The sequence below is a fragment of the Hippopotamus amphibius genome, chromosome 10 (assembly GCF_030028045.1).
Source record: "Hippopotamus amphibius kiboko isolate mHipAmp2 chromosome 10, mHipAmp2.hap2, whole genome shotgun sequence".
Taxonomy (NCBI): Eukaryota; Metazoa; Chordata; class Mammalia; order Artiodactyla; family Hippopotamidae; genus Hippopotamus; species Hippopotamus amphibius.
This window is the reverse complement of record NC_080195.1, coordinates 105,107,096-105,125,212: the sequence shown is the minus strand read 5'-3', so window position 1 is coordinate 105,125,212 and position 18,117 is coordinate 105,107,096. Positions and strand designations below refer to the sequence as shown.

Here is an 18,117-nt window from a genome sequence, read left to right as displayed (position 1 = left end):
AAATCTGGGAGTATCCCTTTGTCTTTGATATTTTCCTAATTCTTTTTATTTTTTAATTTATTTTTTTCTTTGATGTTTTCTTAATTCTTGACAAGAGCCTTTTTTGAATTTTCACTGTAGTGGTCATATACCAGGAGAAATGAGAGATTTTGTCCTTGACAATGAGTGAGTGCCAGTTACGGTTGGCTTTTTCTTGGTTTAAGTATATTTTTGAAATTGCATTTTTGTGTACTACCCCGAGGGTGGGAATCTTCGTGGGTGAATGGGTCGGAGAGACAGAACAGAAACATATACCAGGACACACTTGTGAAGACCGGGGTCCAATTCCTAGGCCGGTCCAGCTTCATTTTTTGCCGATGAATGTTCTGATCCAGCCTCCTTTTATTGATCCACCATCTCTCCTCCTCATCCTTCCTCCCAGTTCCTGCCAGGCAGGAGAGTCCCGGCTCCCTTGCACTGACACTTCCTGGCTGGGAGGGCAGGAATGGCCATAACTGCTCCTCACGTGGCCTCCACTGTCACCAACGGCTTCAGCTTTCCTCTGATGCCCAGTGGGGACCAGCCTGCATGATGCCTGAGGGGCTCCCTGACTCCTCCCTCCGAGTTGTAATGGCTGTGTAGACTAGGTGCACTGGGAGACCATGCGTCACTGATTGCCCTGTTTTCACCCCTTTTAAACTTGATGGTCTTTTTATACTCAAATGCTCTTCTTATGGATTTGCTGATCCTTCACCACTGCCCTTTAGTTCCTAACAGAAAGATGAGAGAAAGACTAGCCTCTCTGTGAACACTGGCTGAGCTAGATTTTCTTTGCAAGAGGGCAGGGACATTTTATTTCATGCAAATGTCAGATGATGATGATGGCCAGCGGATATCTTAACTGCCCTGGTGACTATCAGCAGCAACTAAGTGAGGCACATCTATTACGCTCTTTGATTCCCTCCATGTCTTGGTGGTGCTGGCTAAGTCTGTTTCTCATCAAACATGAAAAATTTTGAAATTTTCCACAGTCAAAAAATATGATGCAACTTTATTGAATTATAACAAATCATTTAGTCTGTTGCTCTTTCTTTCAATAGAGCTTTTAGGAGACAGAGGGCAAAGGCTTGGAAAACACTTAAGAGAAGTAGTAAAATCAGGACAGTGTTTTTCTCAGAATCTTGAATATTGCCCTTTCTGGGCAGGGGGAGGGAGGGGGAAGGACAGAATCTGGAAGGCCTCTTGTTGAAGAGAGGTTAACGAGTAAGTGCTCTCTCGAGTTAGGGAAATCTTCAAATACAGCATGTTTTACATTTTATTGATGTAATATAGGTAGAAAAATTTACAGAGCATGTCTACCCCGAAAGGATTTGCAGTAGCCTAAAATACTGGTTACGCTAAAATCATTCACATTGAAGTAGAAAATTTTTAAAAGCATATAGGTGGTTAGGGAAAGAGATATGCAAAACAAACAAGCAAACCAAGAAAAACTAGGTTCATTAAATTTTGCTGTGGGCTACTTATAATCCAGAGCAAAGAAATGGAAGCATACTATTTTAAACAAATTTCATCATCTAATTAAAGGAAGCATACCAGTTCATCAGGAGAGGAAAATTCCTAGCAGTAAAAGGCTAAGTTGAACAGAACAGAAATCTGTGAACAGCGTAATGGCCAAAGGTTTACTGTGGTTGAATTAAGTCATGAATCTTTTTCTCGTATTTTTATTTTTTAAAAAGTTACTATTCCATTTACTTTTGCCCTCGTGGGTAAGTAAACGTGAACAGTGTTTTAAGTCAACCTTTATTGAAGTGTGATATATAGAAACCCATACAAATCTTATATGTATGGCTCAAGTGTTGGTGAAACCACCACCCAGATCAAGGAACAGAACATAATTGGCAGCTTCTCAGGCCCCTTCCTGGCCAGGACTCCTTCCTCCCCAGTAGGGACCAGTACCCTGTGTTTAAACTTTATGTAAATGGCATTAAACACTATTCTTTTGTATCAGCTCCATTTATCCACATTATATATGTGAGATTCTGTGTAGCAGAAGTTCCCCACAGCATGTTTTTACTTCCTGTAGTGGCACCAGGGTCCAGGTGTTGCTAAACATTTTGCATCCTTAAATCAGGTGTGTGATTAGTTTGTATGTGTGGCGACCAGGCTTCAGAGAAACTAGTCTCACTGCTCCGTGTCAACACTGTGCTGAAAATGGAACCTGTTTTCTTAACCTTATGCTTCTCTTCTTTGAGTCCTTGGCTGAGAAGCAGGGTCAGCCAAGGCTGTTAGCAATGGCAGTGACAAATGCTTTCTCCACAGCAAATTCTTGTCCTCGAGAGAACCGGGCTGAGCTCTTTGGCTCCTAATTCATAGAACAGGGAGGCCCGTGTGCAGTTCTCACCAGACCGCTGGACACAGGCTCCGTGGACCCCTCCCTGTGATGAGCCTTCCTGACCAGTACGCCTCCAGGAGATGGTGTAGGAGGAGGCATGATAAAGAGCTCTTGCTGCTCTGACAGCACAGCTGCACTGCCACCAAAGCCCATAAAACCTGGGGTGCTTTTTATTTTATTCCTTGATGATTGTGCCAGTTAAGCCATTTTGATTTGAAAATCCGCTATCCCGAGGCCGAATTGCTATTTATGAGGTTCTTAAAATAAAGTGAATGGTATTTATAACTATTTTTTGATAGCCTATTATATATATTTTCAACACTCAAGGGCAGCTCTTTTCCATACATGTTACAAAGCCAAGACTTTGGAGAATAACAGAGATGACCGCAGAACATGGAACTGACTTTTCCTCATGGACGCGTGGAAGATCCTTTTGTCTTAGAGAATATCAGTGATTACTAAAAATATCCCTGCTAAGTAGTAGCTATTTTTAATGAGCGTAATATTAAATGTTTGGAGGGTTCTTTCCAAATTTATTCCATTTACGTGTGTTTTTTATGTAGGTATGTAGGTATATGTTAAACATATCTCATCTTTTCCAAAACAATATAATTTTATTCCTCAGGTTAATGCTTTGTAAAGCATTTGGAATTTTTCCCCACTCCCATCAAAAGTAGCCACTTGTTAGAAATGAGAAGATTTACTCCACGAGTTAAGAGCCCAAGAGTCTTCTAATTGTTCTTTTTCCATCCTTTTACTTTTTTTCCCCTTCCAATTTTATTGAGATATAATTGACATATAGCACTGCATGAGTTTGTGTACAACATAGTGATTTGACTTAACATATATCATGAAATAATTATGACAATGTTTAGTGAACATCCATCATCTCACATATATATAAAATGAAAGAAATATAAAAGTTTTTTCCTTGTGATGAAAACTTAGCATTACTCTCTTAACAACTTTCATATATAGCATACATCAGTGTTAATTAAATGTATCATGTTGTACATTACATCCCTAGTACTTATTTATCTTATAACTGAAAGTTTGTACCTGTTACTGCCTTTATCAGTTTTCCCTCCTCCTACCTCCTGCCTGTAGTAACCACAAATCGGATCTCTTTTCTATGGGTTTGTTTGTTTGTTGTTTTTCAAGTATAGTTGACCTACAACACTGTGAGTTCCTGGTGCATAACATAGTGATTCCATATTTCTATACATTTCAAAATGATCACCACTCCATCCTTTTACTTAAAATCTGCATTTTGAGATTAAAAGTGGCTTCTTGTAGACAGCTTATACTTGGGTTTTGGTATTTCATTCAATCTGACCATCTCTGCCTTTTAATTGGAAAGTATATACCATTTACATTTAATGTGATTATCAATCTGATTCCACTTTATTTTCTTCTTTGGCTTTTAGCTATAATTTGTGTGTGTGCTTGTGAATGTCTGTACGTGTGTGTGTATGTGTGTGTGTGTGTGTGTTGGTTGCTTTAGGGTTTATGGTATACATCTTCAATTTATTGTGGTTTACTTTCAAGTGAGATTATACCACTTCATGGATAGTAGAAGCACCTTACAACAGTATCTGTCTCTCCCCTCCTGGCTTTGTGCTATAATTATCATACATTTTCCATCTATCGATATATGTTAAAAAGCCCCATAGTATGTGGTTATTTTTGTTTCATACTGTCAGTTGCCTTTTAAAGGAATTTAAATATTTTATGTTTACCCCATAGTTATCATTCTTTGTTCTCTTCATTCCTTTGTGTAGATCCAGATTTCCATCTTCTATCATTTTCCTTCTCCTTGAAATACTTCTTTTAAGAATTCTTGTAGTTCAAGGCTGTTGGTGATCAGTTATTTCAGCTTTTAGTCTTAACTTTTGGAAGATTTTCAGGGGGTAGAAAATTCTAGGTTGACAAGTTTTTTTCTTATTGTACTTTAAAGATGTTGCCACCTTGATTCTGGATTGCATTGTTTCTAACAGGAAATCTGCTGCCATGATTATCTTTGTTCCTCCCTATGTTTTGTGGGCACTTGCAAGATTTTTTTAAATCACCAGTTTCAAGCAATTTGATTATGATAAGCTCGGGTGTAGTTTTCTTTATATTTTTTGTGTTTGGGGTGTTCACTGAGCTTCTTGGCCATACATAGGTTTGTGGTTTTGTCAAATTTGGAAGTTTTGGCCATTATTTCTTCATTTTCAGGGACTTAAGTTACACATGTATTAGCCTGCTTGAAATTGTCCCACAGCTTACTGATACTCATGTTTTTAAAATTCCTTTTTTCTCTCTCGGTGTTTCAGCTTGGTTAGATTCTGTTACTGTCTTCAGGCTTACTGATCTTTTTTTCTGAAGTGTCTAATCTGCTGATCAGCCCATCTGATGCATTTTTCTTTGTTTATTTGTTTGTTTTATTGAAGTATAGTTGATTTACAATGCTGTGTTAGCTTTAGGTGTACAACAAAGTGATTCAGTTATACAAATAAATGTATCTATTCTTTTTCAGATTCTTTTCCCTTATAAGTTATTACAAAGTTTTGAGTGTAGTTCCCTATGTTATACAGTAGGCCCTTTTTGTTTATCTATTTTATATGTAGTAGTGTGTATATGTTAATCCCCTACTCCTAATTTATCCCTCCTCCCCTCTCCTTTGGTAACCATAGGTTGTTTTCTATATCCATGGGTCTATTTCTATTTTGTAGATAAGTTCATTTGTATCTTTTAGATTCCGCATATAAGTGATATCATATATTTGTCTTTTGGGCTTACTTCACTTAGTATGATAATCTCTAGGTCCATCCATGTTGTTGCAAATGGCATTATTTCATTCCTTTTTATGGCTGGGTAATATTCCATTGTATATACGTACCACATCTTCTTTATCCATTCCTCTGTCGATGGATGTTTAGGTTGCTTCCATGTCTTGGCTATTGTAAATAGTGCTGCAGTGAACATTGGGGTGCATGTATCTTTTCAAGTTATGGTTTTCTCTGGATATATGCCCAGGAGTAGGGTTGCTAGATCATATGGCAGCTCTATTTTCAATTTTTTAAGGACATCCATACTGTTCTCCCTAGTGGCTGCACCAATTTACCTTCCCAACAACCCATCCAGTGCATTTTTCATCTCAGACATCTTAATTTTCATCTCTAGAAGCTTGATTTGGGTTTTCTTTCTTTCTTTTTTTTAAAAATAAATTTATTTACTTATTTATTGGCTGTGTTGGGCCTTCATTGCTGCACGCAGGCTTTCTCTAGTTGTGGCAAGTGGGGGCTACTCTTTGTTGCAGAGTGTGGGCTTCTCAGTGCAGTGGTTTCTCTTGTTGTGGAGCATGAACTCTAGGTGTGCAGGCTTCAGTAGTTGTGGCTCGCGGGCTTAGTTGCTCCGTGACATGTGGGATCTTCCTAGACCAGGGATTGAACCCATGTCCCCTGCGTTGGCAGGTGGATTCTTAACCACTGCACCACCAGGGAAGTCCCTTGATTTTGGTTTTCTTGTCTTCCATGTCTCTATTTAACATACTCAGTCTTTCCTCTAACTTCTTAAACATGTAGATTTCAGTGCTGATAACTGTTTTAATGTTACAAATTTGTCTGCAAATTCTGTTATCTGTGTCATTTCCAAGTCATTTTCAAATGGTAGGTTTTTCTCTTCATAGAGGGCCGTATTCCTGCTTGTTTGAATGCCTGGTAATTTTTATTGGAAGCCAGACATTGTGAGTTTTACCTTGTTTGGTGCTGGATATTTTTATATTCCTGTGAAATGTTCTTAAGCTTTGTTCTAGGACACATTCAAGTTTCTTAGAAATGGTTTGATCCTTTCCAGTGTTGCTTTTAAGCTCCATTAGGTGGGACCAAAGCAACATTTAGTCTGGGATAACCTTTGCCCTACAAGTGAGGTAACATCCCCTGAGCACTCTACCCTACCCCTGTGAGCTGTGAGGGTTTCCACCCTGGCTGGTGGGAGCTGGAGCTGTTTCCAGGCAGGTGTGAGCCCGCGGCTGTCTCCGCCCATCCCTCTGGGTGGCTCTTTCCCAGCCTCGGGCAGCTTGCTCAGTGTGGCTTGCTCACGGAACTTGCTGACTGGTGCTCAGCTGAAGACTCTGACGCTCCCTTAGTGGAGCGCTCTTCCCCAGGGCTTGGCCTTGGCCTCCCAGGCCTCCCAGCTCTGTCTCCTCCACGCAGAGGTCCCCAGTCTCTGCCTTGGTTTGCTTTCCTGTGCCATGGCCTGGAAACTCTCCAAGTGTGAGCTGGGACAATCAGAGGTCACCTTGTTTCCCATCTCAGGGATCGCTGTTCTTTATTGCCTCATGTCCAGTGTCTTGAAAATCCTTAGTTCATTCCTTCAGTTGTTTCTCGTTGCTTGAGTTGGATAGGTGCGTCTCTCCTGGCTGGAAATGGAAAACCTGCTTATTCTGTGATATGGTGTGGAAGTTGAGAAAGACAGAGAAAGGGAACTGTAGTAAGCAGCCCTGGGCGGGACGCTGGTGGGAGCTCCCAGGGGCTCTGCTGTTTCTGAGGCTGAGGGAGGAGGAAGAGTGCTGCATGATGGGTGGGTCCCGGTCCTCTGGCGTGACTCGGCCTCTCTCAGACCTCCTCGCTCCAAAGCAGGGGCTGCAGACATGGCCGCAGGTCCTCCACTTCATGGTTTCAAGTGGTTTCTACACTTTTGGACACCTACCCATTTGGAGACTATTACGTGGCTATGTAGCTGTTCGGAGTGAGAAGAAGTAGCTGATTATTATCATTTTTTCTTCTTGATTTAGTCTTAGTGTTTTTAAACTGCTGGCATGTCTTTTTAAAAGTCTTAATTTGGGGGAGAGAAGAGAAAAAAAGAGTTTGACTTTTTAAAAATATTATCAGTGGTATACCTTTCATTGATAGTCTATTCCAAGATTACTCAGTTGGAAGAGTCATTTCCGTTGGTTTATGTTTGCTTCCTACTTTAACTACGTCACCAGTCACTCATTCTCATCATCATAGATGACTGTCATGACCAAACCCTGCATAATCATTTTTAAACAAGGTGATCTATCTCTGTTCTGAGGTTTTTCTTGATAGTATTTATATCATAAAAAGGCCCGGGTTTTTGTTAAAGAGGATTTGAAGTGTCCTGAATTTCAGGTGTGGTCAAGTGGGTCCCCTCATGTATCCAACCTTCTCCCTGGTCACATCCTTTCCTGGAGTGATGTGAGTTTCTTGGGGCCTTACAGGTGATAACAAAATATCAGCCAGCAAGTTCTCTAAGCTGTAGCTTCTGTGAGATTTCTGTCATTTGTTTGAAGAAAGAACTAGGGTTGCAGAGTGGATGTAAGTTAATCCTTCATAAAATTGTTAGGCCAGCTCAGACCGGTTCGCCCTGGCTGTATTTCCCGGTGTTGCCACCTTATATATTTTCCTTGGCCGTGTTTGTAGGTAGGGACTCAGAGGCTGAGGGCTGAGCAGGGTAGACCCGAGAGCCAGCTTTCCCTGCTGACTCCCGGGTTGTGTCCCCCAGGCCTCTGCATGCTGGGATCTCGGCTGGGGGTCCTAATGTCCCCTCCTGTTCTCTGGCTCACTGGCTGTTTGTGAGAAGTAATGAAAGATTCCTGGGATTCTTAGGATTTACAAGCATCTTAGAAACTGAAGCCATGAGATTATTGCCACGGAAGGGGAGATAGATCTTTTCTCCAGCTTTAGCAGAAGTGAAGGGGAGCAGGAGGGAGGCTTGCATTTCTTGTACCTGGAGCACACACATAGCCGACAGTGGTAAGATGCAAAAGGAAATGGAATTCTCTGTGTTGCACAAGCGTCCTGGAATCATAGTGTGTGTGTGTGTGTGTGTGTGTGTGTGTGTGTGTGTGTGTGTAGTTCATGCTGTATTTTATTTCCCTCAGAATTTGTGGTGGATTGTCGAAAATTTGTGGATTCAAATGCTCTGGGCCTGACTGTCACGGCCCTCAGCAGCTACGACCCCCAGATGCGAGCCTCAGCCTACGCCGTGCTGGCGGCCTACTACTCACAGCTGGAGGGGGCGCGCTTCCGGGAGCAGCCCCAGGTGAGGGGGCTAAGGGGATGGCTCTCCACCTGGCCAGGTGGGAGGATTCCCTAAGGAACACCGAGGTGTTCCTGGGAGACTGATACAGAACAAAAGTCTGTCCCCTTCTGGGGGGGGCGGTGAGAGTGATGCCAGAGGTTGTCTCGGCCCTGGGAGGTGGAGAGAGCTCTTCCCTTACAAATGCTCTTCTTGTGTTGTGGTGGGCAGGGCAGGTCTAATGTCTGTCGACTGTTTCCTTGGTGTGAACTCAGGGGTTACTGCAGCTGTCACGCAGGACACACAGAGCCGCAGAAGCCGTACCCTGAGGTGCTGGGGACGGGAGTCCTCCTCGGCGGTCCCTGGGGTGTGAGGAGCAGGCCACTCTGCAAAGCCGTGGTTTAGGCTGCACAAGATAAGGCTGATCGCAGCCATTCTGAAAGTTCTCTCTTTTTTTATTTTGCCCCCTTTTCCTGGTTTGAAGGTACTATACCTGTTGGATGTAGTCCGGAATGGGATCCGAACTAAGAACATGAGACTCACCTTCACCTTGGCTCTCTTCATCGCCAAAGCCGCCTTGCAGATTTTGAAACCAGGTACCACAGACAGAATCAGGCTGGGGTGAGGTGGGAATATTGAGGCTGAGCGAGGCCACTTGGAGGCGCTCATCCCACAGGCGTAACCAGCCCGCCACACGTGTGTGAGGAAGACAGGTCAGGGTCACCCAGTGCTTGTCACACGGACAGATTGGGAGCCACCTAGGTGCCCACCAGTAGTGGACAGTGAATAAATGATGATGTGAGGAAGCTCTTTATGAGCTCCTTTGGGGTGAAATTCAGAAAAAAAATTAAGTGCAAAGTGCAGACGAGTGTGTGTGATGGGGGAAGAGTATGTGTTCGTATTTGCCTGTAGGTGTGTAAAGCTGTGGTGAAAGCCAATCACAGCTCCCACCAAAGGACATGCTTGAGGGGCTCATGGATCCACACGTGAGCGCTTAGGGGGCCTGACGCGGAGGCTGTCGCTGCTGGCAGCTGCTGCTCCGAGCTCAGAGGTCACCGTCAGTGCAGCTCACCAGCCAGAGGACAGGCGGCCTGTGGTTCCCATGCAGGCATCACCCAGGGCACAGAACCACTTTGTTCCTCACAGCAGAGCAGGGCACTGCCGAGGGGGTGCGAGCACAGGTCAGTCTATCACAGGACCTTTTTTTTGGTTATTAGTGAAAAGTCATAGAATGTTGATTCCGTTAGGGACCACAGGGCTCTTTGGGGGTAACATGGTTGTTTCCAGATGAGGGAACAGCCTCCCAGCCGGGGTGCCTAAGGATAAATAGCTTGTCCAAGGCCCCACAATCAGTCTGTAGTCAAGTTGCTGTTAGAATTCAGATCTGATTTTCATCTGCTCCTGTGTCATTGTTATTATGCAGTTTTTTCTTTACCTTAGAAGTTATGGGGGGATAGAAGATCATTAGCCATTTAGACTCTAAAGAAACAGACCCTTCTGAGAAAATATCCTAGCAGAGGTCATGGTGGATGGTTTTAGCCTCCCGTCCAGTCTGTGCCCCCAGGCGAGCTGTGCCATGTCAGACCTCGTGTCGGGGTTGGGGTGCAGGGCAGCAGCAGTCATGGGGTGGGACCAGAGGAGGAGGGGTTGACCCCGTTGCATTCTAGAGCCAAGCGACCCGGGATGCGTCTGAGGCCCCACTGCTGTGGCAGTCTCCTCGGTGGGAGGCCGACGGGCTGGGTGTTAACCCTGTGCTGTCCTGAGTGTGCCAGGCCCTGCCCTGCGCACCAGCCTGTTGGAGCGTAGAGAGTAAGTAGGTTGATGGGCGGGGAGTCCTGCCGCGTCTCCAAAGGACTTGACATCCCCAAGTGGTTCCTGAGCCTCAAGAGAAGCCCGTATGCTGTGTGAAACTAGGTGTCTTACTGCCTTTTAATTCTCGGGAACTGATGAGGATTGGAAAGCCCCGCGGGGGCAGGGATTTATGTCTGATCCCCCAGGGCCCCACTCCCCAATTCCAGCTGGCCTCGGGGTGTCCTTTTGGCGCTGTTGTGAGTAACTGTCCAGCTTTGTTCACAGAGGAGCACATGTACTTGAAGGTCAACAAGTTCCTGCTGTCCCACGAGTATCTGAACATGAACAAAGTTCCAGGCTTCTACCAGTTCTTCTACAGCTCGGACTTCGAGGTAATGCCCTGAGGTCCTCGGGGTCCTGGAAGTCTCCTGAACGGGGTGCTCAGCTGCGCTGATGTTTCTCGACCGAACAGGTGGGGGTGGAGCAGGGGGCCAGGTGGGCCTGCGTGTGGAAACACCTCCCATTTTACACCTGGATTCCTGGGCGGGTTCTCAGAACTTACAGACTACTCCAGAGGCCTCGAGTTGCAGCATCCTTGCATTTTCTTGGTGAATCACTGGGCTGAATATCGATGTGCTTTTCCAGAACACCCCCCTGAGTAAGCACAGTTCACTGTGTAAACTTGACCTTGTCCTTTACTCCTGACCTGGAGAAACGGAAGCAGAGAGGAGATGGAGGATTTTTAATGAAGGGTCAGGGCTGCCACGTGGCCGTCCTCACCACCACTTGAAAACAGTGGCATTTGAAGAGTTTTCAGGGGAAAGACCTTCACTTATTTAACGATAGTTTCTTGTTTGCTTGGGTTACAGCAAAAAACGGAGCGGGAGTGGGTGTTTGGGCTTCTGCGCCAGGGGATGCGGGACAAGCACTGCTACGAGCTGTGCGCCAGGCGGGGCGTCCTCCACATCGTCCTGTCCTTCTTCAGCAGCCCGCTGTGCGACGACGCGGCCCAGGTAGGCGGCCCACGCTCCCGGGGGCTGGGCCTGGGTGGACGCTTGCTCGGGGTTAGCCCTGCCCCCAGAGCAAGGGCTTGTGTGGAGTGAGACAACTAGGAAAAGCCTTCGTGTTTTGATTAATTTCTAGTGCAGTCAGTGTCTGTTTCTGGTGTCGTGTAAAATGTAGGTAAACAGGAGTGAGTCTGCATAAACCGAATTTGAGTTTGGTAGATTTCTATTTTTCATGGCATGTGAGAACTCTAAAGCACCCAGTTAACAGTTCCAGTGGGAGTCCCATCTTTCTGTCCTCCTCTCCAGGTGGTAAAATCGAGGCAATGAAATGAGCCGCCAGTAGTTCATGGCTGGGCTAGAAATGAGTCCACACTTCTCCCAATCAGGCTGCCCTGGATGTGGGCCATGTGGTGTCTGTGCTGCGTTATCTGCTTGTGAGGGATTAGTGGGTGGGCATCCCCGGGCTCGAGCTCGCTGTGACCGTCTGTGTCCTCTGGCTGCCATTGTGGGGAAGGGTGGTCCCACACGGCCACCACTCTTACAGACTTAGCAGATGTCACCTGCAGCCACCGCCTGTAACTGGAACATACCATTCTACTTTTTAAAGTCTCCCCTGGATCAAGTAAGTCAGGTTTTCCCACTGAAAAGTAACTTTTTGTTTGGGGTTTTCAGAATTGGGTTTTGGAAATTCTGCAGAATGCCGCCCGGGATGCCAAGTCTGCCTATGAGATCCTTCGGGACTACAGCCTCTTAACGTGGATCTTACACATCCTGGAGAGCAAGTAAGCACTGTGTGTGTGCGTGTGTGTGTGTGCGTGTGTGTGTGTGAGAGAGAGAGAGAGAGCACACACGAGCACTGTGTGCCAGGCAGAAGTTGGGGGGTGGAGTGGAGACCATGGTACCTCCTGCCCGTTCTCGTGTCCACTGGAAGGTCCGGGAGAATCCATATTCCCCGAAACAGCATCCTCTAATGACCTTTCTGTCTCTTCTGCGCTGGTCCAGGCTCTTCCCCTGGAGTGGGGTTCCCAATCCAAGATTTTAGGGCTGCTGCCCCCCCCCCGAGATAGAAAGGGAGAGCCTCTAGTTTTAGGAACCTGAAACTTGCATGGGGACGTGGGCTCAGCACGGCACTCCCGCCCAGGGTCAAGGTGCTCAGCGAAGGGCCAGTGCGGGAGCGGCATCGAGGGCTGGAGTGGGTGTTTGTTTTGTTACCGGGGCTGCTGTCACTGGGTGGCTCAAATGACATGGATTCATTTTCTCACCTTCTGGAGGCTGAATGTCTGAGATCAGGGGACCAGCACAGTCGAGTCTGGTGAGAGCTCGCTTCCTGGCATACACACTGCCCGCTGGTGGGGGAGAGAGCCTGAGAGAGCTCTGGTCTCTCCCTCTTCTTATAGGACATCAGTCCCATTGTGGGGGCTCCATCCTCATGACCTCTTCTAAACCTAATGGCTTCCCAAAGGCCCCACTTGAAATACAGTCACATTGGGGTTAGGGCTTCAGCATCTGAGGGGCTGGGCTGGGGCACACCGTTCAGTCCAGAGCGCGATGCATTTTGATTCCTGACAGTCTCCGAAGTTTGAGGCTGTGTGAAAAGATGAAGACTTTGTCTCAGCAGACAGCCCTTGGTGCCAGGGGTCTTCCTTTCAGACAACGACCTCTAATAATAAGCCTGGGGACATCCAGGCTGTGTTGTACATTTTTTAAAAGAATTTAAAAAATTTTCTCCAAAAGAAAGTAATATCTTATATCTCAAGGCAGCATTGGCTGATTATCTGTTCCTGGCTGCTACCTTTTTGCTTCAGAGTTGAGTTGTTCTTGTGGGTGGGAAGGCTCTTCTCACGGTGCCACAGCGGTGCGGAATGTCCCATAGTTGGGACTGAGGCGGTTGTCTGGTTAGAAAGGAGGGTCGGGGCCTCGCCCTGGGATGGAGCTGCGTTTCTGGAAGAGGCATCCTGTGTTTACTTAGGTGCTGTGGCTCCCTGTTTGGGGGCTGCAGCGGGGGGTGCGCGGATAGAATGGTTGGGGGCGGGGGGAGAAGCCTGCCACCTGGGATGGTCACCACAGGCGCAGTCTCTTCTGTGGTTGCCGACACCCCATCCGGGAGACGTCCGTGGGAGGAGAGGATGTAACAGAGAGTGGACTTTCCCACATTTGGTTTCAGGTTTCTGGAGACTCAGCTGCTGTCCAGCCTCATCTCCCTGCTGCACACGCTGTGGGTGACCACCCTGGGGGACAGAGGGGCGCAGGCGGGGCAGCAGCCTCCTTGCAAGCCTGGGTCCCAGGAGCCCCCGAAGCTGCTCGCCCTGCACTTGGTTGACGAGTTCCTCCATGTTCTCCTTGTGCTCACAAAGCATCTGAGGTGAGCCCCTCCCCGCCGGGCGTGACCCCTGTAGAGGTTACCTGTTAGTCTTCCCTTGGTCATGGCTCCACAAGTGGGCTCTGGGCCAAGGCTGCCGTCCCTTCTTGCGACGTCAGGAAACCCACTAAAGCTGCTTCTCTTTCCACTTCGACTTCAGGAGGTTCCTTTCAAGACCATGAGAACTTAGCACACTTGAAAAGCCTGAAGCCTGTCATGCCACATCATTTTAGCAGGCAGACCATCTCCTGGACATTCAGATTCAAGCACTCAAAATGATGTTCTGTAGAAAGAACATATTTTCCATGATCTAAACCTAAGAAAGTTAAGCTGTTCCCTGCACAGGCTCCCTTATCCATGAACTTCCTTGAAAATTGCAGTATTTTCTCCTTGGAATTGTGTTCTTGGTTTCCTCAGGAGAGCTCAATTCTCAGATTCTAAGGTTTTAGAGGAAATATACTGTGTACACTTAAAGGGCGCTTGGTTTCCTGTTCTGAATTTAATTGCTAAACCAATGCCAGAGCGCCGTGTTTCTTATTTTGGGGTTGTCCAAAGACACATTGGTCTCTGAGAACTGATTGTTATTCAGAATACATTATAAATTTGTAAATTTTAAATTTTACCAATTGTGTAGAGCAGATGGTTTTGAACTTTCAGTTCCTTAAAGCTCGGAGGGATGTGTGTCCCCCCAGTGCCTGCCATCAGGTTTGGCCGGGGGTGGTGCTGTCCCGGGGTTTTTCTGAGCCTTTCACTTGAGTCTGAGAGTTCCTGAGACGGGTGGACCCGGCGGTCCTGGAGCTGTTCAGTGCAGCGGCGGCGGCACCCTCACCCCACGCTCTGCCGAGCTCTCCCGGTTTCTGTGCCTCCAGGGTGGAGGTCAGACTCCGGTCCCCTCTCTGTCTCCCCTGGAGTGGCTCATGTTTTCCCGCTCTGTGTGCTGGGCTCCACGCTCTTGTCTGCTGCAAAGGGGTGCCTGGGCTGTGGGTGGACTGTCTGCACCTCGGGTCCGGGGCTGGTCTGCTGCCTAGCTGCTCTGTGCTCGGCTACAGGACGAGGCAGAGGCTCTGGCTCAGCCCTGACATTGGCTCCCCACAGGCCCACCTTGGCCTCCGCCCAGCTGTCCGGCTTCTTCGGGGCACTTGACTCCGTGCTGAGGTACCGGGGCACCGTGCTGCGGGCTTTCAAGGACATGAGCCGCTTCACCGTGAACGAGACTGTGCTGTCCACCAAGGACGTCCTCCTGCTTCTGCACAAGTGGAGCCTCATCGAGAGAGACGTCAGGCTCCAGGAGGACCTGAGAGCAGCTGCGGAGAAATGCCAAGGCAGGGAGCTGCTGAGTGAGTGTCGGAGCCACGATTGCATCTCATGCTCCCCAAGCGGTGGTCGCTCCCCCCTGGGCAGCCGGTGCCTCACCCGCTCTGAGCAGCATGTCCACAGCTGACAAGGCTTAGAGACGACAGGGCCTGTCCATCTTCGTAGCCCAAGAGGGAGATGGGGACCCGGCTTTGAGTTCCAGCTCTGCCACTAACTGGTGCTCAGCTGTTACTATAGTAACAGTGTTGAGGGTCACAGGGAAACACCGAGCACTCGCTGTGCTCCAAGCGTGGGGGCGCGTCCTGTGAGAGCGCAGCCCGTGGGCCGCCCACACCCGTCCACGGACGCCCCATCATTGGCATCTGTATATGTGTTTGGGGATGGGGAGGACACACCAGTCTCACTGCCTTTTCTCTTTTCTCTCTGTGTGCGTGTGTGTGTGTGTGTGTGTGTGTGTGTGTGTCACAGAAATGCTTAAGGATAAGAACAAGCCAGTCGGGCCAGCCCGAGCCAAAGGCCCCCGGGGCCGGAAGAGGAGGCCCGGGGAGGCCGAGGAGGCAGCGGACCCTGAGCTGCCGGCGTCCACGTTGGAGGTGTGCAAGGGCCTCCTGAGGTCCATCCTGACCCACTGGGGGCCCGCGTTCCCCGGCCCCGAACCTGAGAGCGAAGGCCCGCACCCCGTGGGTGCCGTCGCCTCCCTGGTGGCCAGCTGGGTGCTGCGCTCTGCGGCGGGGAGCCCACTCGGCCAGGCGGAGACGGCGTGCCTCCTGGGCTGGCTCAAGAGCCACATCTTGCCATGGCCGGCGGTCATGGCTGACCTCCTCCGGGACGGCGCCGTGATGAGTGGTGTGTTCAGGCTGTACAGCCGGTTCTGCGGCGCCGAGGAGCTGGTGGGGCCTGGGCAGAGTGCGGCCGGCCTCTTCAATGCTGTCATGCTGCAGCTGGTGGCGGCCCGGGGCCCCACGGGGAGCCCCTTCCCGCCGATGCTCAAGGCTGTCCACCTCTCTTCTCTGAACGCGGAGGATGCAGCCACGCGAGGTAACGCTGGTGCTCGGGTCACAGGCTGAAGGATCACGGGAGTGGGCTTGGGACGGGGAGCACCTCCTGTTCCTTAGAGCCTGTCATAAGTATGTGGGGGCCCCTCACCATGTTTCTGGGGATCACGAAGAACCTGCCACTGGGAGGAGAGGAAGTGTCAGCCTTTGCGTCAGGTGAAACCTTTAGTGGCGGTGATGCTTACAGGGGAGAAGGCTGCTCACGTCACCGCGCGTGCCCCCCAGGGCTGCTCCACTGCAGAGCAGTGGCTTCCTACCATTGTTACCCCCGGGAAGAGTCATGGTTCACGTCGTGGCCAGGTGTGTGTGTGTGTACACTCAAGCACACACATGCACAAGTGCGCACACTTGCACAGTGCACACACATGTCACACAATGTATGTGCTTGGCATTTAGCAGGTGCTTAATAAAGGTGTGACTATGCAGGTGAGGGGACAGCAGAGGCTGTAGGAGGACGGGGGGCGTCTAGGCCTGTAAACCTTCTCGCCTGTGCCACTGAGGGGATGATGGGAAGTGACTCCGGGCCTCTCCTCCCAGACTTCAGTTGTGGTTCTTGGCCTGGGTAGTCACACCAAGGAAGAGGTTTGACAAGCAGTAACTTTTTTTTTACATTTCACACATTCATTCATCACATGAAAAGATAATTTTAAAATGAACAAGAGAGATTAACCTAGAAGTCAAGCAAAGGCAGAATTAATTTCTCCGCATGCTGCCTGCAGGTTGCCATCTGGGGCTTAGCAGAGCCCTGGGCCCCCATGCAGGTGACTTGTTGTCCGACTGACTGGATTGTGTGCTAATGGCCTTCTTGTCCCCTTTCTCAGCCACCGCTGCGTTCCTGGTGTCTCTGTACATTAAGGACGTCTGGCTGGGGGCCCAGCAGCCAGACACCCTCTTGGCCCACGTCCGGATGGTCCTCGACGCCTCAGAGGACGCAGAAGGTGGTGACAAGGAGGCCGTCATCAGGCTCTGTCAGGACATCGCGGCCTCCGTCCCCGACACTTGACCCCTGCAGCCAGCGCCTCCGGCTCCAGGTTCTAGGACTGATAAATAATAAGCTCAAGGGACCGCGCAGTGGTCACGGTTACAGTAGGTGCCTTCGGGCCACGAGCCCCAGTCAGCGAAGAGCCCCTTCTTCTTAGGGGATCATTGTTCCTCAATACCTCAAATTGAGGTAGCACCTCTGAGCACTTAGGGATTTACGGATTTTAAACCTGAAATGTCCAAAAATGTATCAGACACAAGAGCATAAAGAGAGGTGTTTAAAGTGCTTTAAAGCTTTAAACAAAGCTTTGTGTAACTTTTTTAATAAATAAGCCCTGCCAGTGTTGTTACATTATTTTATTAAATAAAAAGGATGTTGCACTGAATCCTTACAGTATAAAATTGTTTTGACTTCTGCTTTGGAAAGACAGCCTATATTTTTTAAAATTCTGTTTCAAAGAGGGGGTTTCAGATTTTATAACTTCTTAATAAATATCTATTTTTGTTAGGTTTTCGTGTTTTGTTTAATTGATTTAATCATAGGCTATTTTTATTCTACAGAGACCTGCATTTTAGAGGTCAGGATTTGGCTTTTAAGGTTCCTGTATTAATTGGTATTGCACCTGACAGACATTGAATATGAACTTTCATGGGTTTCTCAGATGAAATTCGGTCCTGATCATTGAAAGCTCTGCACGTACCCTCCTGCGCACCCGGGCACCCAGGGGTCTGCTTGGCCCTTGTGCCACGTCAGCACATGGCGTTCCCTCTCTGTCACCTGGGAGGTGGCCGTTTATTTGCCGAATGATTATTTATAGCCCTGGGAATGGCTTGGTTTCAGCTTAAACATTTACTTTTGTTTCCCTCCAGTGTTGTTTAGACTCTTCTCTGGTTTTTTTAATGACTTAAGATTTTTGCCGAGACAAGAGTAACACTTCTGTGCATTTGTCCCCCTCCCACAAGTAGGGCTGATCGTCTAGGAAGCAAGGAGTGTTTACCTGCTCTGTTCCCTCCCCTGCAAAACTCCCACAACAGTGTCCGTAGAATATTCTGAAGCCAGAATCTTACGTTTAGATTCAAGTTGGAAAGCCCATGTGGTTCTGCTCCCCACTTTCTGCGTCTCTGGAGCCCATCAGTCTCCCTTCCCCCATCTTCCCGTCTAACCCACTGCCCCCGAGTCTGGCGAGGCGAGGCCAGGCCTGGCCCTCACCTTGC

The 18,117-nt window shown here is 48.3% G+C and overlaps 1 protein-coding gene across 2 annotated transcripts in view; it reads left to right on the top strand.

The window, feature by feature from the left end:
* The window catches only part of URB1 (URB1 ribosome biogenesis homolog), a 66,338-nt gene extending 48,978 nt beyond the window's left edge, over positions 1–17,360 (top strand). The window contains exons 31-39 of one of the 2 annotated variants that reach the window (XM_057697199.1): positions 8,259–8,419; positions 8,880–8,991; positions 10,472–10,578; positions 11,056–11,199; positions 11,866–11,975; positions 13,358–13,555; positions 14,648–14,889; positions 15,335–15,904; positions 16,743–17,360. In XM_057697199.1, the coding sequence (XP_057553182.1) occupies positions 8,259–8,419; positions 8,880–8,991; positions 10,472–10,578; positions 11,056–11,199; positions 11,866–11,975; positions 13,358–13,555; positions 14,648–14,889; positions 15,335–15,904; positions 16,743–16,924 (1,826 nt within the window). In that variant the 3' untranslated portion in view covers positions 16,925–17,360. Of the gene's footprint in view, positions 1–8,258; positions 8,420–8,879; positions 8,992–10,459; positions 10,579–11,055; positions 11,200–11,865; positions 11,976–13,357; positions 13,556–14,647; positions 14,890–15,334; positions 15,905–16,742 lie in introns of both variants that reach the window. The other variant, XM_057697198.1, reaches the window with a different exon arrangement.
* Positions 17,361–18,117: the final 757 nt, after the last annotated feature.